Source organism: Rattus rattus, chromosome 10 (assembly GCF_011064425.1).
Source record: "Rattus rattus isolate New Zealand chromosome 10, Rrattus_CSIRO_v1, whole genome shotgun sequence".
Lineage (NCBI taxonomy): Eukaryota > Metazoa > Chordata > Mammalia > Rodentia > Muridae > Rattus > Rattus rattus.
Window position 1 is genome coordinate 60,002,589 of NC_046163.1, and position 25,020 is coordinate 60,027,608.

The window sequence follows — 25,020 nt, forward strand, 5'->3', positions numbered from 1 at the left end:
CTACATGCAGACATCCAGTTAGACCAGCACCATTTGTTGAAGATGCTTTCTTTTTCCCGTTGTATATTTTGATTATTTCCTGCCTTCCATTCCTCTTTGGTTTGCTCGCCTGCTTCTCTTTTTCCTAGAGCTTTCAGGTGTACTTTTAAGTTGCTGGTGTGAGAACTTTCTAATCTTTGTGGAGGCTCATATTGCTGTGGACTTTCCTCTTAGCACTGCTTTCATGGTGTATGTTGTGCCTTTTGGGTATGCTGTGCCTTCATTTTCACTGAATTCTAGAACATCTTTCATTTCTTTATTTCCTCTCTGGTCCAGAAATCATTGAGGAAAGAGTTGTTCAATTTCCAAGAGTGCGTAGGCTTTCTGCTGTTTCTGTTGTCATGAAGTCGCTTTTTAAAAATCTATTAGTGGTCTAAGACACAAGGCACTATTTCAATTTTTTTGTATCTGTTGAGGCTTGCTTTGTGACTGATTATATCATCAATTTTGGACAAGGGTCCATGAGGTGCTGAGAAAGAAGGTGCTTTCTTTTGAGTTTGGGTAAAATATTCTACAGATGTCTGTCAGGTCCATTTGGCTCATAGTGTCTGTTAGTTTCATTATTTCTCTGTTCAGTGTTTGTCAATTGGTGAGCGTGGGGTGTTCAAGTCTCCTATTAATGTGTGAGGTTCGATGTGTAATTTAAGTGTTAGCAATGTTTGTTTTACAAATGTGGGTGCTCTTATGTCTGAGGCATAAATGTTCAGAACTGAGATATCATCTTGGTAGATTTTTCCTTTGAGTATAAAGTGTCCTTCCCTTCTCTCTTGATTAATTTTGGTTGAAAATCTATTTTATTGGATATTAAAATGACTACTCCAGCTTGCTTCTTGGAGTCCGTTTACTTGGAAAACTTTTTTCCAGCCCTTTACTCTGAGGTAATGTCTATCTTTATTGCTGAGGTGTGTTTCTTGTATGCAGCAGAAGGATGGATCCTGATTTCACATCCACTCTGTTAGCCTGTGTTTTTTTACTGGGGAATCGAGTCCATTTGTTTTGAGAGAGATTGTTAACTCCTGTTATTTGGATGTTGATGATGTTAGTGTGTGTGTGTGTGTGTGTGTGTGTGTGTGTGTGTGTGTGTGTGTGTGTCTGTCCCTTGATTTTACTAGCATTATTTATTTCTTGTGTTTTCTTGGATGTACTTGCCTTCCTTGGGTTGGAGTTTTCCTTCTTGTATTTTTCAGTAGGGCTGGATGTTTGGATAGACATTGTTTAAATTTGGGTTTGTCTTGAAATATCTTGTTGTCTCCATCTATGGTGATTGAGAGTTTTGTTGGGTATAGTAGTCTACGTTGGCATCTGTTGTTTTTTCAGAGGTTGCAAGACAACTGTCAGGCCCCTCTAGAGAGTCTCTGTTGGCAAGTCAGGTATAACTCGTGCATTCTTTAGGAAAGTTTTCTTCTATGATTTTCTTGACAATATCTTCTGGGCCTTGGAGCTGGGACTCTTCACCTTCTTCTATTCTTATTACTCTCAGGTGAGGTCTTTTCATGGTATCCCAGATTTCCTGGATGTTTTGTGTCAGGGATTTCTTTTTAGATTTAACATTTCCTTGGATGTATCCATTTCTCCTATTGTATCTTCTATGCCTGAGGTTCTCTCTTCCATCTCCCGGATTCTGTTGGTGATGCTTGCATCTGTTGTTCCTGTTCTTCCCCGGGTTTTCCATCTCCAGGATTCCCTCAGTTTGTGTTTTCTTTCTGGCTTCTGATTTCATTTTTGTGTTGTAAATAGTTTTATTTATTTCTTTCACCTGGTTTTCCTGTACTTCTTTAAGGGATTTTAAAGCCTCTATCATGGTTATAAGATTGAATTTAAGGTCATTTTCCTGTACTCCGATTGTGACAAGTCAGAGTTGCTGCAGTGGGGTAGGTAGCTTCGCTCTGAAGGTGTCATGTTGCTCTGGCTCTTGTCTGTCGTGCTCTTCCGAGGGCCTTTAGCCATCTGCATGGTTTTGGACCCTGGATGTTTCTATTGTAGGTATTGGGAGGGGGCCTAACCTTGATGGTCCTGGTGTGGCAGGCCTCTGGTGGGTATTCTTTGGCTGTATGATTCCAGATCAGCAGGTCTGAGGTAGGGAGAGAGGTGGTGGGAGAATGGAGAGCCCCCGGGCATAGCAGACTGCTCAGGGGGCCTGGGGGTACCCCAGAGTTCTTCTACCAATCTTGTCATCTGCTCTTCATTGTAATCCCTAAGCCTCCAGGTATGGAATGTGGTACTCATGTCTACTTACAACTGAGTGCTCTTCAGTCTCTCACTCTGTGCAGCTAGACCAGCTGTGAGTCTCTGTGTCCATCACCATGTTCTCTTAAGACATTTCTCTGGTGAGGGCGGAAGTGCACTGTCTACAAGGAGAAGTCACGAGGAGTCAGTTTAACAGTGTGCAGAGCAATTCCGAGAGGCTGTCCCGGATCTGTCGTCTCTCCAGCCACAGGTTCTTGGCTCTCACAGTGGTGCCAAGCATGAGTTCCATCTCATGGAGCTGCACAGACTCCGCCTCTTGTGAAGAGATACAACATCTCTGCCCTGTGCACATGGCTCATGTCACATTAAGCCTCTGACCGAAGGCCAGGTTCATCAGACACATGAATAAGTGCCACGGAGACCAAGGCATCAGAAAGCTGACAGGAGGGGGCCATATAATGAGACGCCGGGAGTATTTTAGACCAGCATGCTCATGGGGTGAAAGGTTAAAAACCACCCTGTGAGGCTCACACAAAAAGCCAATAGAATTCTTTGGAGGCAACACAGTTTCAAATTTGAAAACCTGCAGAGCAAGGGAGGGTTTTTATTGTTTGTTGTTGTTTTCCTTTTCCTCTTTAGGTACAGAGGTCGGGTTGAGCTCCCAAGCAACTTAAAATCCCTGTTTCGCTCAGTGGCCATGATGGTGCCCCACTACAAAATGATCACTGAAGTAACTCTGTTTTCATTTGGCTTCAAATCTTCAAAATCTCTGTCTGGAAAGATAGTTAGCCTTTATGATTTAGCTGACAAGCAGCTCTCAAAACAGGTGAGGAAGTGCCTCTCTCCAAAGACTTACATGAGACTCAAAGACATTTCTGCTATTGGCCAGGAATGAGCAAGACCAGGCCCACCATGAAATGGGAATTACTGTGTTCAAAGTAGCCAGGTGTCCATGGTCCCAGGCCTTTCCACCAAGGTCTAGAGAAAGTGATGACATTCGTGTTATTTCGGACCACATGTGCTCCCCCTGCTCGTGGATGTCAGCCTCTATCTACACCAGTGTTCCCCAGCTCTCCTTACATCTCAGTCATTTGTAGGACTTGTGAAAACACAGTACCTTATCTTGGATGGCAGTCTGTCTGTCAGTGCACCACCAAGCTCTGTTTCTGGTACTGCTGGCTTGAGTCCCACACCTTTTTGAGAATGGTTCTAGGATTTGAGTATTTGTTTCTAACCCGCAATGGTATGGACAGCTAAGCGCATTTTCTCCAAGGTCATCCTCCCCCTAGTACTCTTCTCACAATTCCTCTTCCCAGTTCTCAGTCTAACGTAGATGCTGTAACTTTAACCCTTAACACCCTTCCTCTTAAAAGAGACGTCTCCTGAGTGCAGGGATGCAGCCTGTAGGCCTCAGAACTGCAGAGAGAGGCTGAGACAATGGGAAGGTCTGAGCCCAAGAGTTCAAGACCAAGAGTTCAAGGCCAGGCTGGGTCACATAGCAGAATTCTGGGGACAGAGGGAGGGATGGAGGGAAGACCAGAACATAGGGCAAAGGGACTTTCTTGGCACCAACTTAGAAGAGAAATAAGACCACTAGAGGCAGAATTGAGGTCTCTGGATTTGTGTGGATATCTCCTTTTCTAGGATAGATGGCTGTAAGCCCAGCAGTGGGGGGTGCACACCTTTAATCCCTCAGGCTTTCTGTCAGTGTGAGGCCAACCTGGGCTACAGAGTGAGTTCCAGGACATCCAGGGCCCCATACAGAAACCCTGTCTCAAAAAAGCAGGAAAAAAGAATATATGAGTATTAATTATGCGTGTAGTTGTTGCATGTTCTATTTTCCCTTGAAAACTGTTAGTAACTCAAATATTGACTACGGCATTTTAGGAGCACTATGATTTTGGCATGAGGACCTTGAAGACAGTTTTAATAATGACAGAAAAGAAGAAACTGGAGCATAAATGGTCAGTTGAATTTTGAATTTAGTGTTGGGTTCAGAGAGCTACATACCAGTCAGTGGGTTGGTAATCTGTGGGATTTTAATTAAAGGAGACAAGCTAAATCAGGAAGCTGCCGGAGCACCTCAGGAAGGTGGACTGATGGGCTCTTGTGGTCTCAAAAAGACAAAACTGAGCCAAGAGCAGCATTTTAGAAAGCATAATAAACAGGAAGGGGAAATGCCTAAAACTGGGTGTTAGTGCTTGAGGAACAGCCTTCTGACCCGGCCATGCTTGCTCTCTTCAACCGCAACAGTACTGTCGGGGAGCCTCTCTCCGAGCTAGAGGAGTCGCTGATCATCATCGAGGCCATCCAGGAAGCCAGTATGTCAAAGTTCCTTCCTGAAGATGTCCTACCTTTCGAAAGGATCATAGAAGATGTTTTCCCTGGAATAACAGTTTCAAAAACGCAACACCTTGCCTTGGAGGTAATGAGACCCCATAAGCAGTACCAGGTCCCTTGGAGGTGGAATCTGTGTGGGTTTAAATACAATGGCTCTGTCTGAAATACTCTACTCATGGGGAGTAGATCACAAGACTTGGGGACAAAAGCACTTTGCAGGCGTGTTGTGCCCCCCCACCCCCCGGGGAGTAGAAGGAGCTTTTAAGCACTCGGTGACTGATAGAAAGAACAAATGATAGGAGGGTGCTGTGTGCTGAGTTCTCCTTCGTAAGTGATGATGCTGGGTTTCCCTGTAATAGCACAGAGATGACTCCCCATTCTTAGAGTTTAACCGTTTTGCCCGTGCGTGTTTACTGCATTCTGTGTGTTTCCACAAGGCTTCTCAAGTTGCTCACCTAAGACGTGTGCGATTGCCCAAGCAAAGCCAGTGCTCAACTGGCATTGCCTTAAGAACAAAATCGAAATTATTTTCACAAAAGCTGGCTCCTCCATCTGGTAGCCGGGACACCCTCCGCCACACCCTGCCCTTCCTGCTTCCACCTGCTCCCGTTGTCCCGCGGACTCTTTCTGCCTCTGCTGCTTCCTTCCCCCCCCCAGCTTTATAATGGCTGCTTTTAATCCATCAATGGGAGATGAAATTAACTTGACAAGACAGCCACAGGCCACATACTGTCTCCTAGTACACATGAAGCATGTGGCCAACGTGCGCATAGACAGTGCAGGAACACAAGAACGTCTCTGGAAAGCCATCACAGTAGATACATGGTTAGAACTGTTCCGTTATGGACGGGCAGTAAGCTTGTGTTTGTCACCGTGAGTCTCCTTGGAGCAGCCTTGTTCAACGCAACAAGCGCCTGCGTCTCACTCCTGTTTTAGACTGGATTAGTACAAAGTTGATTCTTTGGAGTTCATGCTTCTGAGACCGTTCCCGTTACGTGTTTTCCTAAGGTAGGCTTTTTTTTTTTTCTCAGACCACCTAGCCGTCCAATCTAAGCACTATTCTTTTTTTAACGAACCAGCCTTTGATTTAATGCAACTTCTGCTTGATTTAACGCCTTGCTTCTCTTTTAATGTTTGAAATATGTTTCTGTCTTTTTCTGTGGCTTCCATCTTTTGTAGTAAGTCTCTCCCTTTTTAGTTCATTGGGTTTTCTTTTGTACAGATGAAAGTTTGTAAGACTAGAATTCCCTCCACACAGATGCTTTCCCCGTGTTTGTAGGGGTGACAGACACACATGGCTCTGGCCCCTCGTTGTATTCATGTGAGGATACTCACTGCATGGGAAGCATCCTACTTGCCCAGAGTGAATCACAACAGGTCCCAGTGGAACATCTTTTGAATGTGCTGTCGGGGTCTCATTTGCTAGTATTTTATTCAGGGTTTGTGCAGCCACATCCCTCAAGTGTAGCAATCTTTATCTTTTCCCTTATTGAAATGGTTTAAAAAATATCAATATATTGCTGGCCCCAAACAAGGAATTTGGAAGAGTTCTTCCTCTTCACAATTTTAAAAGAAGCATTTGAAAAGGATTAGTGTTAATTCTTTAAATGCTTGATAGACTTCAGCAGTGGACCATCTGGTCCCGGACTTTTCTTTAATGAAGAACATTTTAGTATTGATTCATTCTCATCCTTTATTTTTATGGGTTTCCTTGGGCATCTAATTTTTCCTTACTCAGTCTTGCTAAGTTGTATATGTTTAGAAATTTGTTGACTTCTTCTGTTTTTTCTCATTTGTTGTCATGCAGTCGCTTATAACTCTATCTAACAGTCTTTTTTATGGGAGTATCTATCATAATGTCTCCATTTTGGTCTCTAGTTTTATTTATATGCGTTTTCTCCTTTCTCAGTCGAGCCAAAGCAGTGGCGGCTGCTGTTTTACTCGATAGCTCAATTGATAGAGTGCTTCCCTCGCAAGTCTGAAGACCCGGGTTGTTCCTTCGTAGTCACACAGAAATCTGGGCACACACTCAATGCCCATTGCCAGAAAGTTAGAAACAGACTCCCTGGCCAGGCAGCAGAGCCTACTTAGTGAGCCCCAGCCAATGACAGATCTCTTCTGCCTTCCATAGGAGTGTGCACACGTGAGAACAGGCACCACCATCACACACGTACTCGTGTACGTGTACTCACCTAAAACTCGTGTCACCCGTCATTTGTATTTGTAACCTTCATTTTTACTTATTTCTGCATCTCCTTAATACCTTTTCATACTGCTAACTTGGAATTTCAGTTACTCTTGGTTTTTTTGTTTTTCTTTAATTCCTGAAGGAAGAATATTAAGTTATTTATTTAAAATCCTCTCTTTAAAATATTTTTTATTTTAATGTGCTTGGGTATTTTGCCTACGAATATTTCTATGAACCAGAAGAGGGTATAAAGTCCCCTGGAACTGGAGTTACACACCATCGTGAGCCACCATGTGGGTGCTAGGAATCGAACCCAGGTCCTCTGCAAGAGCAGTGCTCTTAACCACTGAGCCACTCCTCCAGCTCCCGAGGTCTCCGTTTTCTGGTGGTGCGTGATTATCCCTACAAACTTCTCTACATGGTACTTTTGCTCTAATTGTATAGAATTGGGCATACTGTGTTGCTGTCTTCATTTGTCTAAATAAATTTTACAATTTCCGGGCTAGCAAGATGCATCACCAGATGAGGTGATTGCAGTCGAGCCTGACCGTTTGAGTTTAGTCCCCTGATCCTACCCATGAGAGGAGAGCGCTGACTCCTGAAAGTTACTGTCTGACTTACACACATGCACATACACGTGCACATGCATGTACATGTTGATGCTTGCCTTGTGGCCAGCTATCAGACATGTATGGATAGTTTTCCGTGTGCCGTGAGGCAGGACATGTACCCGCAGCTGTTGGTGTGGCCTTTGAACATCTGTGGCACTTTTGGTCCACGGTGTGGTTTAGCTCTGACATTTCTTTTGTATCTGGGCGTTTCTGCTGATTTCTGAGAGTGGCATGTGTTTAGAGTGCCCTGCTGCTGCCGTGTTGGAGTGGAGCTCTCTCTTGAAACCAATCAATGTTTACCCTACAGCTTGACTGGGTACAAATATCTCTATGCCTATTGTACAACCTTGCAGAATTGGCCTTTTATCACACATGGCTACTCTTGGATGGCTCTTCTAGCTTTTGATTTAAAGTCTGTTTTATCCAGTGCAAATCAAACTATTCCTCTTATCTTTTGAACTCCACTTTTAAATTTTCTTCTGTCCCTCTTCCTCTCTTCCCCCATTTCTTTCTTTAAAAAAAAAAAAAAGATTTATTTCATGTTCATGAGCACTCTATCTGCATGCCAGAAGAGGGCACCAGATTTCATTATGAATGGTTGTGAACCACCCTGTGGGTGCTGGGAATTGAACTCAGGACCTCTGGAAGAGCAGCCAGTGCTCTTAACTGCTGAGCCATCTCTCCAGCCCCCACCCCTATTTCTTTAACTCCCTCCAAGGAATATCACTTAATAGTCCTAAATAACTTAAAGCAAGATTATAGATTTAGTCCAAAGCAATCTAAAGTAAGAACTCTGTTAAGATACTGTCTTCTTGTAGCCAGAAGAGATGAGTTATTGAGACTTCTCTCGACAGTTGTGATTGGGTGACTCGTGCACCCATTGCGTCTGATTCTTTCCTGGACCCACATCACCGTCATAAAGACTGAACTGCTCGAGGTGGGGGTCTTAGCTGAGCCTTCTCGTCCAGCCCTGCTTGTGAGGTTCTTTCAAGCACGCCATGGTTGCCTGTCTTGGTCTCGCCTAGAAGCTGCCTTTACCTGCTGTGCAGTGTCTCCCTTGCCTGCTTTGTTCTTTCTAGAGATGCAAGAAGTGTGAGGAGAGTCTGGGGACAAAATTACCGATTGTCTCCGCCTGCAGGTAACCGGCCTTCGGAAGAAGCATGGTTTCCTCCCATTTTTTGCTTTGGTGGTGTTGTCGTTGTGGTTGTCATTGTCGTTGTTGTTGTTTGGTTTGGTTTGGGTTGGTTTTTTTTTTCAGTTTTGGATATTTTAAGGCAGTACATCATACTTAGAATCTTATCAGTTTTATTTATTATCTTAGAACATTCTCATTAAAACATTAAACTAATCATTACAAAATCAAAAACTGTTTTAGTGGTGATTGGAACCACAAAGAGATACAAAGCCCTTTTATGTTTTATTTTAATGTAGGGTAAATGAATATTTGTAGCTACTTTTTAAGATGTCTTTTATTTAAAATATAGCTATGTCAGCACTTTCCACATCCCTCCTCCCTCCTCAGCACCGCCTCTGTCCCACCCACTCCTCTTAGGCTGACGGCCTCTGTGATTATTCTTGTCACAGATATACACACCGACATGTAGACACAACATGCCGGGCCTGGTTTTTGTTTTGTGCATAAGATTTTGTATAATAAATATGAAAGTGAGGATTCTTAGTTTGAGGGGAGGGTTTATGAATTTGCTACCAAAGGTAACTATGAAGATAAAATTTTCTTTGTGTTGCACATTTCTGGTAAGAAAAATGGCGGTTTGTTTTGTTTTGTTTTGTTTATACAGAGAACAGTCCTTTATTTTCAGAGCAGAGTCTGGAGCTGGCCACAGTGCCTGGCACTTCCCACTCCCTCATGCCTCCGCACCTCCAGCTTCTGTGCAAGGAGAGGAATGTTCTCCCAAGGAAGGCTCGAGAGCAGCCCGCTCCAGCAGCCTCCACAGTGGGCTCTCTGTAGGATCCACCTGAGTCAAGACTTTAGGTCAGGTTCAGGTCCAGGTTTCCTTCCTATCACAGTCTTCGAGCCTTCCGGGGTCGGCAGCCATTGTGTGGGGCGGGGGTGTTGTCTGTGATCGAGATCACTTCCAGACCACCCATGGTCAGTCCTTTGATGGCAGACCAGCGTCCTGGTCCCATGCCTTTCACTAGGACTCTGATGTGTGGGTCACTCCTTTTCCTGTGGCTTTTGCGGCTGCAGCTATGCCTGCTGTCTGTGCTGCGATGCCAGTGCCCTTCTTGGCATTGCGAAAGCCTTCCGTGCCACAGGAGGCGCGGGCCGGGGACGTGTTAGTGGCAGAGACTACCTGGATCTGTGGTGTTGTAGGTTGCTTTAATGTGTGCAATTGGGACTTCCTCAAATTTCACCCCTGCCCACTGCAGAGAGCTTTCCTGGCCTGGAACCGGAGGGTAAATGCTTTGCCTGCAATGATCACACTGATCTTGTCCAGCCGAGTTCCCAGTCACTATCACACTCCACGGTACTTTAAGTCTTGTGTGACTTCTTCAAGGTTGCCTTGCTCTCTTAAATGTCCAGCCAGTTCTCACCTCTATTATCCGGCTGATCAGATTATGCTTAACACATTCGCATGTGTCTTCCTTGCAAGTTTCTGTACTACTTCTGGGGAGAAATAGCTTCCGTTTCCAGGACGTCTCATGGTACCCAACAGGTAGTTGGTTTTTGTAACTGTTAAACAGATATGAAGGCACGTGAACGTATACACAGCCTGCATAGGAAGGATTAATACTAGTGGGATGTTGCAAGATGTCGGTTCCCAGGGTTAGGCACAAAACTAAGGTCCAATCTAAGATGTGCAGTTAGTGTAGTCCTTCAAGACACTTGGGTTGGAGGCAGAGAAAGTTGCTAGTCAGACCTAAAGTCTATCTCACAAGGTGTATTTATATACACCGGACTCTTCGCTAGCTAACAGTTGTTAATGAACACCTACTTTATGCCACAGCTCTATCTTCACCAACAACCCCTCTAAGCATTATCTCCACTTTTAGAATGCTGATTTGCACAGGCTACCATAGATGGCAATTGACAGCCAGGAATCCACTGCTTTCTATGATTCTGGCGGGTAACGGGCAGAAGTCACAGGTTGCGAGTTTCCAGAGGACTGGATCCACTTAACCCTCACCTGAAGCGACTTGGAGCCGCTTCCTTTTCAGTGTTCTGCCCGGCATCTGAGTCTTCTAACCTCGGGGCTCCGGTGTGGATATTCTTAGCTGGGGCAACGGCCACAAGCCTGGTCATCCCAGATCCAGCCCAGGACCTCAGGAGCCACAACCCGGAGTTTCTTACAACCTGCATGACTGAAATTGACCCTCGTCAGCTCCTGTCCACAGTAGCTTGGTTTAGCTGGAAGCAGCACCATGAGCATCTGTGAGGGCGCTCACATAAGGGAAATCACCTGATTGCTCTTAAATAGTCATGTATTTCTGTTCAAATTAAAATGCTCTTTAAAGCCATTTATATGGGAATCTTTCCCCTTTCTGGTGGTCTAACAGTAGAATTTCACCCACCTTTCCCAAAGGCAATGGTTCATTCTGCTGGGTAAACCTGCCCCTCCAAAATGGCGGCTGATGAACTAAAAAAAAAAATACTCTCGTAAACTACAATAATCAACAAGTAGCTAAGAGGTTCTAAAGAATTACAACTTAAAGGGTTGGGCTAGGTGACTGGCCCAGTGGTAGACCATTAGGCTCGTTTGTGCAAGGCTGGGGTTCTATCCCAGAGACTTTGCTAAGTAAATAAGTGGATGGCTATGTAGATGACAGCCACTCGGATTGTAATGCCCTTTAAACTAATATATTTATATCCTTTCAGAAAGCAATACACAGTGCGACAGAACAACTAGGCCTTCAGCAGTGGCCGCCTCAGAAAGCGAAGATCATACAGTTTTATAAGCAGCTTCAGGTGAGTATAGTCTGGCAAGGCGGCAGGTCCTCTGTGTGGGTTTCAGTCTCTGAGAGCAAATTCGAGAACACGGGGAGAACAGGAGAGAGCAGCTCTGATATGGCAACATAGCAAGTGTTTTCCCAGACTCCGAGTCTCACCTTAGTTAGACATTGAATTGATATTTTTACATTTATTTGATAGTTTATACTTGTCAAAGCCCTACAAGTGTAGTCTGAAAGAGCCTGTAACCCGTTGCTACCCCATCTTGACACTTCCCGCATTGCCTGGCTATCAGTGCCTGCTGTGTATTTGCTGTGCACACCCCTGGTTCCTTGCAAGATGCTGTGTCTCTTTAAATTCTCTTAGCCATTTGAGTTTTATGTGAATTGTCCGATCATAGAATGTACTCATTTTTTATGTGGTTGTTTATCTTTCTCTTAGAAAATGTGTTTCTTACTGTGTATTTTACATCATAATGATTTAGCAGCTGTGTGCATTATGGGTAAAGTCTCTAAGCCTCAGAGTTCTGGAAATGCGGCACTGTTGAAGCTGTGTTAAAGAGAATTTTAATTCCGTAAGCTCTGTTCCTTTACAGTTTGAGTGTTTTGTACCCTAGCTTTAAAAACACCTTCTCAGCTATCTTTATAAAGACATTTTCTAAGACTCTTTCTCAAAAAAATTTAAATATTTTAGATAGTGCATTTTTCATTTTTTGGTTGTCTGGAGTTTCTATTTTAAGATACCATCCATATATATACTTTTTCCCAAAAGGAAAGTCCGTTTTCCCATGGCTTTCCTTCACCGGCCTCCCACCTACACTGCACATCAAGTCTGCACATCAGTTGACAAGATCGACTTAGCAGTTTGTCGGAGCCTCGTTCTCCTTCTCTACGTCTGTACCATGCAGTTTTAAACATGAAGTTAACCTGTGCCAAGTTGATACTGGCAGAGGAACTATATTCCTAGGTCAGAGACCAAGAACCATTTGTTGGAACAGTGTTGGAAGCCAAACTAATGTCCTTCTTTCCTCCCTAAGACAAAATCCCAGAGCTACACGAGGACTAAGTAACCGCATGACGTGGGTGGTGTGTGTGTGACAAGCGCCTTGAGTTTGGTGCAGCCAGCCCCTGGTCTTAGAATACTGGCATCAAAAATAACCAACCTTTGTTTCTGAAGGAGACTTTTTAAATACACATTCCGGGTACCAAAGTTGTACTAAACTGGGGTGCAGCTCAATGGCAGAGTGAGTGAGTGTTTAGCATACATGAGACCCTACAGTCAATTCCCAGAATTTTTACCCCCCAAATCTGTCTTAGAATCCTTGAAAACATAAGCTAGCATTGGCTCTGCTCTATCAGCATGCAGGAATATCAATAACCCATAAAGAACTTTCCACAAGAGCACCCACCCCTCATTTACACACTGTCTTAGCTTCTGGTGAATGTCCCCAAGAGTACAACACTATATTGACCAGTAGTTAATCTTGCTGGCAGGACCCATAACCCAAATAGACTCACTTTACCTTGTATGGGACTTAAGAGTTCCATCATGAGAACACTGAACAGCAGGCCAAGGCTGACCTGAGCGTCAGCCCCAGCCGTGAACCTGATGTTCTAGGTCCAAACAGCTACACAAATCCCATAGCCCATCCAAGTCCACCTTAGAGCAGCAGGTGGGATCCCTCCAAGTGTCTGAATTGACCCCTTTACTTGATCTTTGAAGCGTCCATCCAGGTGTGCACATGTTTTTACACCACCCCATAAGGAGGGGCTGAGACAGGTCAGTGAGCCACTCTGAAAGGTAAGTGTTTTTAGGGGTCAGACCATTCCTGGGCCTGGTTTCTAACAAGAAATATAGACCTGAAGGGGCACAAGGTTTGCTTACTCAGAAAATGAGGTCTTTTGCTGTTGCTGTTTGTTTGTTTGTTTTAGGGCGAGGGTTGCTTGTTTGATTGATTTTTGTAGTTGTAATCTTTCTTAAATGTGAACTGTGTCAAGTTCACAGTGAGGACTGGGGAAGGTGGCAGCGCCTCTAGTGTTGGTCCCATCAGCTCTAACTCTCTCACTTCTGCTCTTTGGGACAACCAGTATGGACGGTTGATCCAGCTTCGTTTTTTCACTGTGAATCGGAAGATGTCAGTCGATTGGCCATGAAAATGGAGAATGAGTGCTAGAGTTCATGGACACATGAGCAACCTTGTCCTGTGTTCTTCCTCATCCCCATTCTCCTCCTCCTCCTCCTCCTCCTCCTGCCCTTCCTTCACTTCTCCCTCCTTGTCCTTCTCTTCCTTCTCCTCTTCTGTTTTTTTCTGTGTTTGTGTGGTACTGAGGATTGAGCTGAGGATTCTAGGCAAGCATTTTACCACAGACTACCCGTCCCAGGTCATTTCCTCTGCTTGTAAGACCGTTAAGTACATCATATGAGCCCCTCCCCCACATATCAGAGCTAAAACCAAGAAAATGTCTTGTAAGCTATGAATGAAAAAGGATCAGTATTCTGCTTTGAGCAATTGGTGCATACAAAAGCATTAAGTTTGGACAGAAAGAAAGTTAAGGTTATTCTGAGTTGAGCAGCTTATGAGCCATTGGGTTGGGAGCAGTCAGTGAAGGCAGAGACAGAATGCAGGCATTCGAGAGCTGTGAGAAGTGGGTCACACAACCAAATTGACAAACAAAGGAGAGGTAGCAACAATAATGACCGAGGGAAGTCGTGCATGGAAAGAAAAAGAAAAATAGGAAGAGGAAAAGCATTGTTATCGGGCCATTCAGAAAGCCGTGAGGGGGCGGTGGGACAGCTACAGGAAGTGCTCAGCACCAAGAATTAGAAGGGTTCCTTTGGTAAGATTTCCTCGGTTCAGCCTTAGGCTAACAGCAAAGGCAGAGACTGGACCACAGTGGCTTGAACAGTCATGAAGAGTGGGTGGGCACAAGCACGGGTGTCTGTGTGGAGAGCGTAACAGTTGCTCAGTACGCTAATCCTTGCATTTTGTTGAAGGCATGTGTTGGCGTGATTCTAGTGGGCCCAACAGGCGGAGGGAAGACAACAGTCAGGAAAATCTTAGAGAAAGCATTGATAACATTGCCCATTACTTCTGCCTTACCCATTAAAGAAAGGCAATCTGACTCAAAGGTAAGTATCCACTAAGTAAGACATTTTCCGTCTATGCAGATTCAATACTTCAGCAACACATATACACACACACACACATGCTCACACACACACACACACACACATACACACACACATACACACACACACACACACACACACACACACACACACACACACACACACACAGACACACACACACACATACTCACACACACACACACACACACACACACACACACACACATAGACACACACACACACACACACACACACACACACACACACACACACACACACACACACACACACACACACATACACACACATACACACACACACACACACACACACATACACACACACACACACACACACACACACACACACACACACACACACATACACACACACACACACATACACACACACACACACACACACACACACACACACACACACACACACACACACATACACACACATACACACACACACACACACACACACACACACACACACACACACACACACACACACACACAGACACACACACACACACACACACACACACACACACACACACACACACACACACACACACACATAGACACACACACAAACAAGAACACACACACACACACACACACACATATACACACACACACACACACACACACACATATACACACACACACACACACACACACACACACACCACACACACACATGCACACACACCACACACACACACATGCACACACACACAACACACACACACATACTCACACACACACATACACATACATACTCTCTACACCTCATACACATCCTCACACACACATACATACACACACACATATACACACATACACATACACACACACATAATCTTATGTATGTATTTTAACTACTTATCTAAGTTATTGCTAAAAGTTTTGTAAGTCTTTGTAGTAAGTGAGATTTTGAAATTTAGATATCAAACCATTATAAAATACAATAGTTGACTTGTATATTTTAATTTTGGCTACTTTATTGACTTGATTTACTAAGTTCCAATTTGCTTCCCAAGTATTAATTCAATCACTTCAAGTGAAAATAATTATATTTCTCTTCCAATATTTATATGATTTTTATTCTGTTTATTAAATTAATTTAAACCCTCCAAGACCATGTCAACTATAGTTCTTGTTCCTTATTTTATCTGAGATGCAGTTCATATTTCAATGTGTTATCTTTATCCCTGATAATTTTTCTTTCTGTAAAAATGTTTTTATAAAAATTTTTATCACATTTTTAAGTTTCTATTCCCCAAAACTGCATTTTTTTTTTTGATGATTGGAACTTATATAATGATTGTTAGAGGTCGGAAAGGGATTGGAGAGATGGCTCAGCAGGTAAGAGTACTGGCTGTTCTTCCAAAGGACCTGTGCTCCATTCCCAGCACCTTCCTGGCAACTCACAACCGTCTGGAACTACTGTTCCACAGGATCTGATGCCCCCTTCTGGCTTCTATAGCACAAGCATGCATACACACCCATGCACATAAAACAAAATTAAAATTTAAAACTAAAAATTGTCAGTCTTTGTCTTTTAGCTGGTTGGTATAATATGCTGTGTTTTGACAAACTTATTACTATTAAGTAAATATTAACTGTCTATGGATTCCCAGGAAGTCCCCATGTACATATTTTAATGCAGTAAAAAATAAAATGCTCTACTAAATCATGTGAGCTTCAGCTATTTGAAGATACCATTGTTGGTAGTGTACTCTGACATCTTAGAAAGTTAGCTTCATAGTTACATGAATTTTATTTCTGTGGGTATAAAATTTCATCTTCAGAATGTTCATGTTGTACTTTCTAATTCTTATCATTGTCTATAAATTCCTCTTCTAAACAGACCCCAATGAGTTCTTAAGCAGTAACTGTCATTGATAAGAAGTAAACTATTATACAGTAAGACCAGGCAGGAGTCACGCCAGGAACCACATCCCACATTACATGAGCGTAATACATACCACCATAGAACAAGAGAAAGAAGCCACACGATCATATCGGTTACACAAAAGGAATGTGATAGTGTTTCATTCTCCTTTGTGATTAAAAAAAAAAGTCAGAAAACCAGGATAGCAGAGTTTTTGGGAAAGCCACAACATACTCATAACTCACATGGGGACAGAGAAGCTTCCCTACAACCAGGACTGGGATAAGTCTGTCTGCAACACTGTTAAACATGGCGCTAGATGTGTTTGAAGTCCTATACAGAAGTAAAATGCAAACTGTGTATGCAGGGTGGCTCTGAGAGTGAAGGTGCTGCCACCAGCCTGATGATCTTAGTTCAGTCCCAGGATCCTCGGGGTGAAAAGAGGAGTGGTTCACACAAGCTGCTTTGACCTTGTTTGTGTAAACCCATACATGCATGCACACGCACATGCACACACACAGATAAACATGCAAAATAAGTGTAGTAAAAAGACACTAAACATATACCATATAGGGTTATTAGACTGGTATTTCTGAACGTTTTAAAGGTATGGGATTAATTTGGGGTACACAATTCTAGGTGAAAATGTAAGCATAAAAGTTACTTTTACAGCACTATAACAAGTATTTGAAAATGTGTGTGGTCTATCACTGAAAGTGAATTGCTATCTCAAGTTCTAGTATAAATCTGTCCTGCCGTTGTCCACATATTCCGAATCTCTGATAATCAGCTTGTATATTTAAGTTAAAGAAGCCCTAACAAGTCAGCACAGCATACTAAGTCCCAGACCTATGGATTGAGACTGTCTTAGCACCAATGGCATGTTAGTTCTGGTCTTAGCCACTGAACCACATCCAGCTGTGTACATGTGTCTTATATGTGATTCTCACAGTCTCTCTGTATACACAGCTGGGTTTTTGTTATCTTAACTTCCCAAAGAGTCCCACCACTTGTTCCCATAACTTCTTACGTCACATTATGTGAAATCTGTGTGTTTCTGGCAATATGTCTGCCCCTTGCCCTACTTAAAACTGAATGAGATGACGTAGAGAATAGCTCAGGTGGATCCCAAGTCTTACCATTTTGTGGATAGGATCTAAATGGACTAAAAGTCCACCACCTCTCTACAGCCCAACCCCGGCTCCCAGGATGCCATATCCCAGTCAGAGCCATGTTCTGTAGTGGAGCTCAGGGAGACATCTTGTTAATTACTACCTTTTCAGAGATGTCTGTGTTTGATGAGAAAGATTTTTCCCAAAACTCATTGGCAACAACGGTGTAAAACATTAAGTAATCACGCTATAACTAATTCCTTTTACAACAACATTGGATTTCTCATCCCTCCCCCCCAGTCTACAGGGAAGAAAGGAAAAGTTGATGTTTGTGTTTTCAATCCAAAATGTATCACTCTTGGTGAACTGTATGGACAGCTGAACATCAATACCATGGAATGGAACGACGGGCTATTGTCAGCAGCAATTCGAAACTATGTCCATATTAACACTACAGATTACTCCAAGAAAGGCAGTGATCTTGGAATGTCGGGAGTCACAGATTTGTCTAACGTAAGTTTAGTATGGGCTTCAGTATTTTCCTTTGACTAAGAGAGGCACTTGCATGGCTCAAACTATTTATTAAGACATAATTAGCCACCTATTGATATAAAAGAAAGAAGCATTGCAATCAGTTTTGAAGTATAAGTTATATTTTAGGAATTTCACTATTGAGTTTTTAAGTGGTCAGTAAACCATAGGATGAAGTCGAAGATGATTGGATCGAAAGGAATGCAGAGAGAATTAGGCCTATGGTAAGAGAACAAGCCGATAATTAAGTATCACTAATGGACCTTACAAATGAAAGAAATGAGGATGGTTTTGTAAAAATAAATTAAGTAAATTAAGTAAATAAATAAATTGATACAAAAATGTGTTAAACAGTGAATACAAGTGCCAAAAAAGAAACTTTGTGTTCTCATAACTAGTAGGTAAGCTATAAGCAAAAGGTGATATTTGAAACCAAAGGGTTAGCAAAGATAGAAAGTAACAGTCTACATTTGCTAGCTCATAAACTAATATACAAACTGATTTTGAGAATATAATCATATCTCAGTATTCATGAGTTTCAGCTCTGTAGATTCACCCCCAAAATAGATCCAAACCATTTGAAAATGAAGTCGCGTCTGTACTGTGTACAGACTTTTTCTTATCTCTGTTTCCCAAATCTAACAGCACCATATCTAGCCTTTAAGCTGTGTTATGTTGAGTGATGCAGATATGAAGTTATGTAGGTTGTATATAATGTACTCTTTTACCTAGGGTACGGAAGCATTCTTATGATTGGCATTTTCTGGGGCTTCTTGGAAACAGTTTTCCCTAGATAACAAGGAATGACTGAACGTGTTGAGATTTCTACAGGATACAATGTATTCCTTTGCTTTAAAAATCAATCGCTGTGTTCTTCTTGCCAGTGTGTGAGTGTGAGCTCTGGTAGCCGTGGGGCAGGCAGGCTGTAGCATGTGTTGTAGGCCAACTGGTGCAGTCCCTCTGTGCTGTTTCTTTGCTCACTTTGATCAGATACTGGTGAAAGCAGGGTGCTAACGTCCGCTGCTATTAGTGTTCAAAACTCCTCAGCCTTTAAGTCTATTAGTATTCGTTCTGTTTACCTGATGCTCTAATACTGGGTTTTTATAATGTTTAGATTGTTTACCTTTTTGCTTTGCCTTTACCATGAGGCTTATGAGCAATAGTTTTAAATTATAAAAGCCTATGTTAAAATGATAGTTACTTAATAATGACAATAAAGACAGAAAATGCTAGCACAATGCTACATCTCGATTTTTCATTATATAACCTAGATTTTCCAAGTTAGTTTCTCTACAGTAGCAGATATGGATAACAACATTTTTATGAGCAAACTAGAGAAAAGTTTCAAGACTCCAGAAACTTATGGTGAGTATTATCATCAAATTTAGTATACTGAATTTTTGTATTTGAACTTGAAGAAAATTTTGAGCCAGCATGAACTGTATTTGTCCATATATTTTGACTAGTAATAGTTTCATTCTTGCACAATTTACTTCTTCCTCTGTGTTTGCTTAAAATTTCGAGTCTTACCACAACTTTCTTACAGCACGTATATATCTTAGTATGATGTATAGCCACTGGAGCTTAAGTAGCCTTTCTGTTTATAAATAACTGGGACTAAAATGGTATTAATGGTAGAAATAATAATCCGAGGATCAGCAGGGGCAGCCTCCTGCCTCCGGGTGGCAATGCCAAACCATCTGTGCATTGCCAGCTAAATCACGCAATCACAGCAGATTGCTCTCTAATGCACAGAGTGGGTGTATGACATAGGTTCTGCTCCATGGGAACTGCCACGCTACTGAAAGAGCCTCAGCCTCCCTCTCCAACCCCAGACTGAGCTCAACAGCAGTACATTTGTGACCCACACTCTAAAAAGGGACTTTGACTGTTCTATCTACTTTCCCGGAGTTCGGGGTAACATTTTAAGGGAAAGTACAATGGTTGGGTATAGTATACTTAGTTACGATTTATAGTATAGCTAGATATATGAGGTTGTAGCATAATGGGTAGGTTAGATATTTCAAGCCCATCTTCTCAGCAGAGGCTTCCTGGATCCTACCTCTGCTCTCTGGTTCATCGGGAACACTTGAAATGTCTTGTGAATGTTTAGCTGTTTGTAGTGGCCCCCCTGCTCCTGCTTCTGGCTGGAAGGCAGGTCTAAAATTGTCGAGCGTGATAGAAGTGTGTAGCATGCACTGCTGTGTTCTCAGCGTTTGCATCCTGTTCCTCAAGGCATGGATATTAAAATCCTAGTCCTCACTGGGGAGGCCAGACAGCCAGGAGGGATGTGCTCTAGTGAGTAGATCAATACCCTACTTGAGATGCACTCTTCCCCGACTGATGGAATTAGATTCCTCGTAAAAGAGGTTCAAGGCAAAATCTTCCATCATGTGACCACACAGCAAGAGGAAGGCTCCGTCTTTGAACCAAGAAGCTGTCTCTAACCAAACAATCCGCCAGCACCTAACCTTCAGAGCTGTGAAGAATCCATGTGTGCTGTTTATAAGCGACCTGGACAAAGACCTTGTGTTACAGTAGCACGAAGGCTGCAGTGATGTGGGCATGAATGGATTCTGAGTATGATAGACCTTAAACTGTCTACTTAGTTCTTTGATTTTCCTTTGATATTTTCTAGGAACAGCATGCCTAAAAACTATTCCCCAGCAGAAGATGCAAATTCACAAACTGTATCATTGAAAAAATATGAAACTGTCTCTCTCCTATCCAGATTTTAACAATTATGCATTTTACATCTAAGAATGTCCATCTAGAAAGTGCTTAAAGTTATTTCAAGTATATAGTGTATTGATCGACAGTTAATGAATACTGGAGAATACACACACACACACACACATGTAACATGTGTGTGTGACATGTGTGTGTAACATGTGTGTGTAACATGTGTAATATATATATATATATATATATATATATCCTCTTTTATATGGGTGTTAATCCGTATAAGTAAAGTTGAGCACGTCCAGCATAGGTTCCAGTGTAACATAAGTACTCACTGTAATGTTTCCTGAGACAGTGTTCTCATCTTAGACAATACTTTCCAGAGGCCGAGGGATGGATCAGTAGGTTAAGTACTTGCCTCACATGTATGGGACTGGAATCTAGACCCCTAGAATCTAACCAAGAAGCCAGGTGTGTATGAATCTATAATCTCAATCCCCCGGGGGCAGAGATAGACCTGCGGGGCAACCTGGCTAACTAGAGCAGCCAGACTTACCAAGTGAGAGACCCTGGCTCTGTGAAAAAAGGGAAAGAGGATTATCGAGGGAGACACCTGACACCAACTTAGACCCTCCGTGCACACAGACCCTCACACGTGTATGTACAGGTAAATGTGTATACATACATGTGCATATGTGTATCACACATACAAATATACACGAAAAGTAACTATTTTCTAACAAAAATAGAAAGTTTTCACGATTGTCATGAGAAGTCTGAGCTCAGTCTGAGCTGCATTAAACCTCTTCATCTTCCTAGATTTTGACTGGCAGTGGATCGTTTTGGATGGCCCAGTCGACATCTTATGGATAGAGAATCTAAACACTGTGCTTGATGAAACGAGAACGCTGTGCCTGGCAAACAGCGAGAGGATTAGCCTGACTAACAAGATCAGACTGGTGTTTGAGGTGGACACTCTCTTTAACGCCACCCCCTCTATTGTCACCCGGTGCGCAGTGGTATACATGGTAAGTTTGCAAACCTGGTCCTTGACAGGAATGTGGAGGATGGCGGCTACTCCTGCCAATTGTGTTTTAGTTTCACTCTAGTCCTTTTAACTGCATGGCTCTCGGAATTTGGGAAGGACATTTCCAAGATGTAAAAGTCTCTTTTACTTCCCCAGATGAGGAGATGGTGATGAGCGCCATAGCCAAGCTGTAAGAATACACGGCTTGGGCTGAGCTCAGAATTCCTATCTTTGTACTGACTATCCCTAGGCCTAGGCCTGGAAGCTCCTACCCTCTGTACAGTGTAATCCAGGCCTAGAATGTTGCAGCTTCTGAGACCAGCTGCTGAATAAGCTCACCCTTTCTGGTTCTTTCTGAACTCTGGCTGGCTGGCTCAACTCAGCTGTTGTGGCTCAAACTCCTCTCCAAGCTGACCAATTCCATCTGGCTTCTCTAGGCTTCTCACTGAATTGCTCTGCTTGGCCTCAAACTAACTCTGGAAATTTGTTCCAATCTCCTGGCTCCTTCTCATTCAGTCTGGCTCCTCTGCTAACCCACACTGCAAAAACTGTACAAACTGAACGAAACTCACAACTGAACTCAACCGCACTGCATGAACTACATTGATGGAACTGATTTGTAACCATGGGCTTTTCTCCCCATTCCCCAGTTCTCAAAATAATGACTCTGAGATGTAATTATATTTGAATAAATGCCTAAGCTATAAGCTAGGTCTTGTTCTCTGACTACTTAACTTAAATAACCCATCTATTCTATTCTATTCTATTCTATTCTATTCTATTCTATAAGTGTCACATGACTGGTTACCACTCCTCAGTTTCATGCATCTGTTTCCTCAGAGTTTGGGATAAATCTTGCCCATGCCTGACCCTATCCCAGAGTTCCTCTCTCCCCATTGGAACTCCCACCTCTCATTTCCTGCCTCGGCATATTGGTCAAATCTGCTTTGTATTAACAGGTGATGACCCTACAGTACACAAGAGATTCTGTCCATACTGATTCCACTCAAGTCCAGTGCATTCCCTGAACTCAACTTCATTCCCTGAACTTCCCTCCTTTCCTGACTCGATTCGAGCTGATTTTAAGTCGCCTCTCTTTCCTATCCATTCTCCTGAGAGTTGGGCATATCCTAGTTCCAAATCATTCTGTCAGATCTTTCTCTGATTCATCACTTTGTCTGCCCCTCAATTAGATGTCACTTTCAAACATGACTTTATCCTTTCACAAACCAACTCTGCCTTCATTGCTTGGGATTAAAGGATATGCCCTATTGAGAGCATAGCTGTATTCCAGCCAGATCATACTGTAATCCAGAGTATGTCCGCATTCCAGATTGCATAGACCTAGAAGATCCTTGGATGTGATCCCTTGCCAGAGCAGCCATGTTGCTAGATTTATATTCCACTACACCAAGACAGTGGTATGGAAGTAGAAAACATAACCCCAAAAATTCTATACATGAAATTCCTTAGCAGCTATAATTGGCTCACTGATCCACCTAATTTGGGGTGTCAATTAGAGCGAAGCTGGGGCTACCTCAGATGACCTTTCCCTTACTGCTAGGACACCACTCAACACACCTCCTTGCTCAGATTTCCAGTGCTTGTTTTCTTTTCAAACCATGGTTAAAACGCCCAAATCATTGCAAAAATTGTGGTTTCTTTAGCTCGTTGTTGTTTTAGCTTTAAACAATACTAAATCTAACCACAGGTAGGTGATGAAGTAAAAAAAAAAAAATTTAATGCTGGTTTTTTGTTTGTTTGTTTGTTTACATAAGATTTTCTTGTGCTTTTTCTTACTAGGACCCTGTTGACCTGGGATGGGAGCCTTACATTAAGTCATGGCTTCTGAGAACTTCGAAAAGCCTAAGTCAGCAGGGAATGCAGTGTCTCGAAATTATGATTAATAAAAGTGTTGATGAAGGGATGAAATTCCTGAAAAAGAATAAAAAGTTCCTACCCTACCCCATACAAGAAGTGACGGTCGTTATGACTCTATGCAGGATTCTAGATGCTTTTTTTGAATTCATGCATATAAAAAGAGAAACTCCAAAAAGTGAGTTTTCCCCAGGTCTCATTGATGAAGTATGCCTTCAGTCTTCCGTGGCAGCTTGTCTCCTCCTAGTAGGGTCTGTGAAAGGAAAGGGGAAGCAGGAATTGTATCATCTCTCTGTCTGCTCGAGGGGACAGCCAGCCTGAACACAGAAGAAGCTAAAACTCTTTAAGAGAGGTGTACTTCAACAGGGGTAAATGAATTTGCTGAGACTCACATAAATGAGTAGAAAGAGGTTTAGAAGACCCTGATGAAGCAAGAATGCTTTGTTGTATTTTAAGGATTAGCAAGTGTCTAACTCTATACTGTGATCATGCAGGGGCAAAAGCCAGAAAAAGTGGCAAAGCAGAAAGAGATGCCATGTGTCCTTTTCTTGTTGGCATTTCAGACTGAGTAATTTCTGTTGACTTAGATTTTAGCTCATTATGCCTTTATTCCACACAGTTTGCTGTGAGACCATAAATACAATCTCTGCTGCTATCACTGCTTATATTTCTGTCTACTAGATTTACATATATACTATATATATATAATATATGTATATATTATATATATGCTGAAATTTAGCATTTTTGAGAATATAATGTACTGTGCTCTGTTGTGAAGGGTTGCATTCAGATAAATCCACCATGACTTAAGAATATTTTAAGTTAAATATTTAACATGCTCAGCTATTATTATGGCTCACATGTGTGGGGTTTTGTTCCAAGTTAGCTGGACAGAGTAAGTCACTAGGTGCCGGAACTTGTGGCCCTTTGCTCTTAGCTCCGTCCTCTCTCGTTCTCTCTCCTTCCTGTCCACAGTGAGGTGAGCCTTCCCCACATTCCTACCTCCATGATGATCTAGCTCACCAATGTCCAGAAGCCGTTGAATCACCTACCGTGGGCTGAAATGTCTGAAGCTACGAGCCAAAAACGAGTCCTTCCTCACAATGACAAAATTCCTAGCATGGATAACACAGAGACAGGAAAAGTGACTAACAGAAAATTGGTACCAGAAGTGGGAACTCATTACTGTCACGAAACCTGACTGTGTGGTTCCGAAGCCTTATAGACCTGTTTTGGCAGAACATGAAAATATTTGGAGATGTTAGACTACAGAAACCCTAAAATGTAAACAGAGCCTAATGAATAGTTCATGTGAGAGCTAAGACCAGAATGCCTACAGGATGTGAACAGTGAAGGCCAACCTCATACAGTTTCAAGTTTAAATGAGGCCTCAACTGAGAATTGAACGAGAGTCCATTCATGTTACATTCAAGCAAAATATCTGTCTTCAAACATTTACCATTTAATTCAGCTTGGAA

At 42.6% G+C, this 25,020-nt stretch overlaps 1 protein-coding gene and 1 pseudogene across 1 annotated transcript in view; one reads left to right on the forward strand and one right to left on the reverse strand.

Annotated features, from left to right (window-relative positions):
* Dnah14 (dynein axonemal heavy chain 14) overlaps positions 1-25,020 on the forward strand; it is a 221,151-nt gene that overhangs the window by 73,903 nt on the left and 122,228 nt on the right. The window contains exons 33-41 of the mRNA XM_032914677.1: positions 2,866-3,052; positions 4,114-4,190; positions 4,480-4,651; positions 11,204-11,293; positions 14,270-14,404; positions 17,722-17,934; positions 19,224-19,317; positions 21,454-21,662; positions 23,465-23,717. Of these exons, the coding sequence (XP_032770568.1) occupies positions 2,866-3,052; positions 4,114-4,190; positions 4,480-4,651; positions 11,204-11,293; positions 14,270-14,404; positions 17,722-17,934; positions 19,224-19,317; positions 21,454-21,662; positions 23,465-23,717 (1,430 nt within the window). The remainder of the gene's footprint in view (positions 1-2,865; positions 3,053-4,113; positions 4,191-4,479; positions 4,652-11,203; positions 11,294-14,269; positions 14,405-17,721; positions 17,935-19,223; positions 19,318-21,453; positions 21,663-23,464; positions 23,718-25,020) is intronic.
* LOC116911473 lies at positions 9,300-10,707 on the reverse strand (annotated as a pseudogene).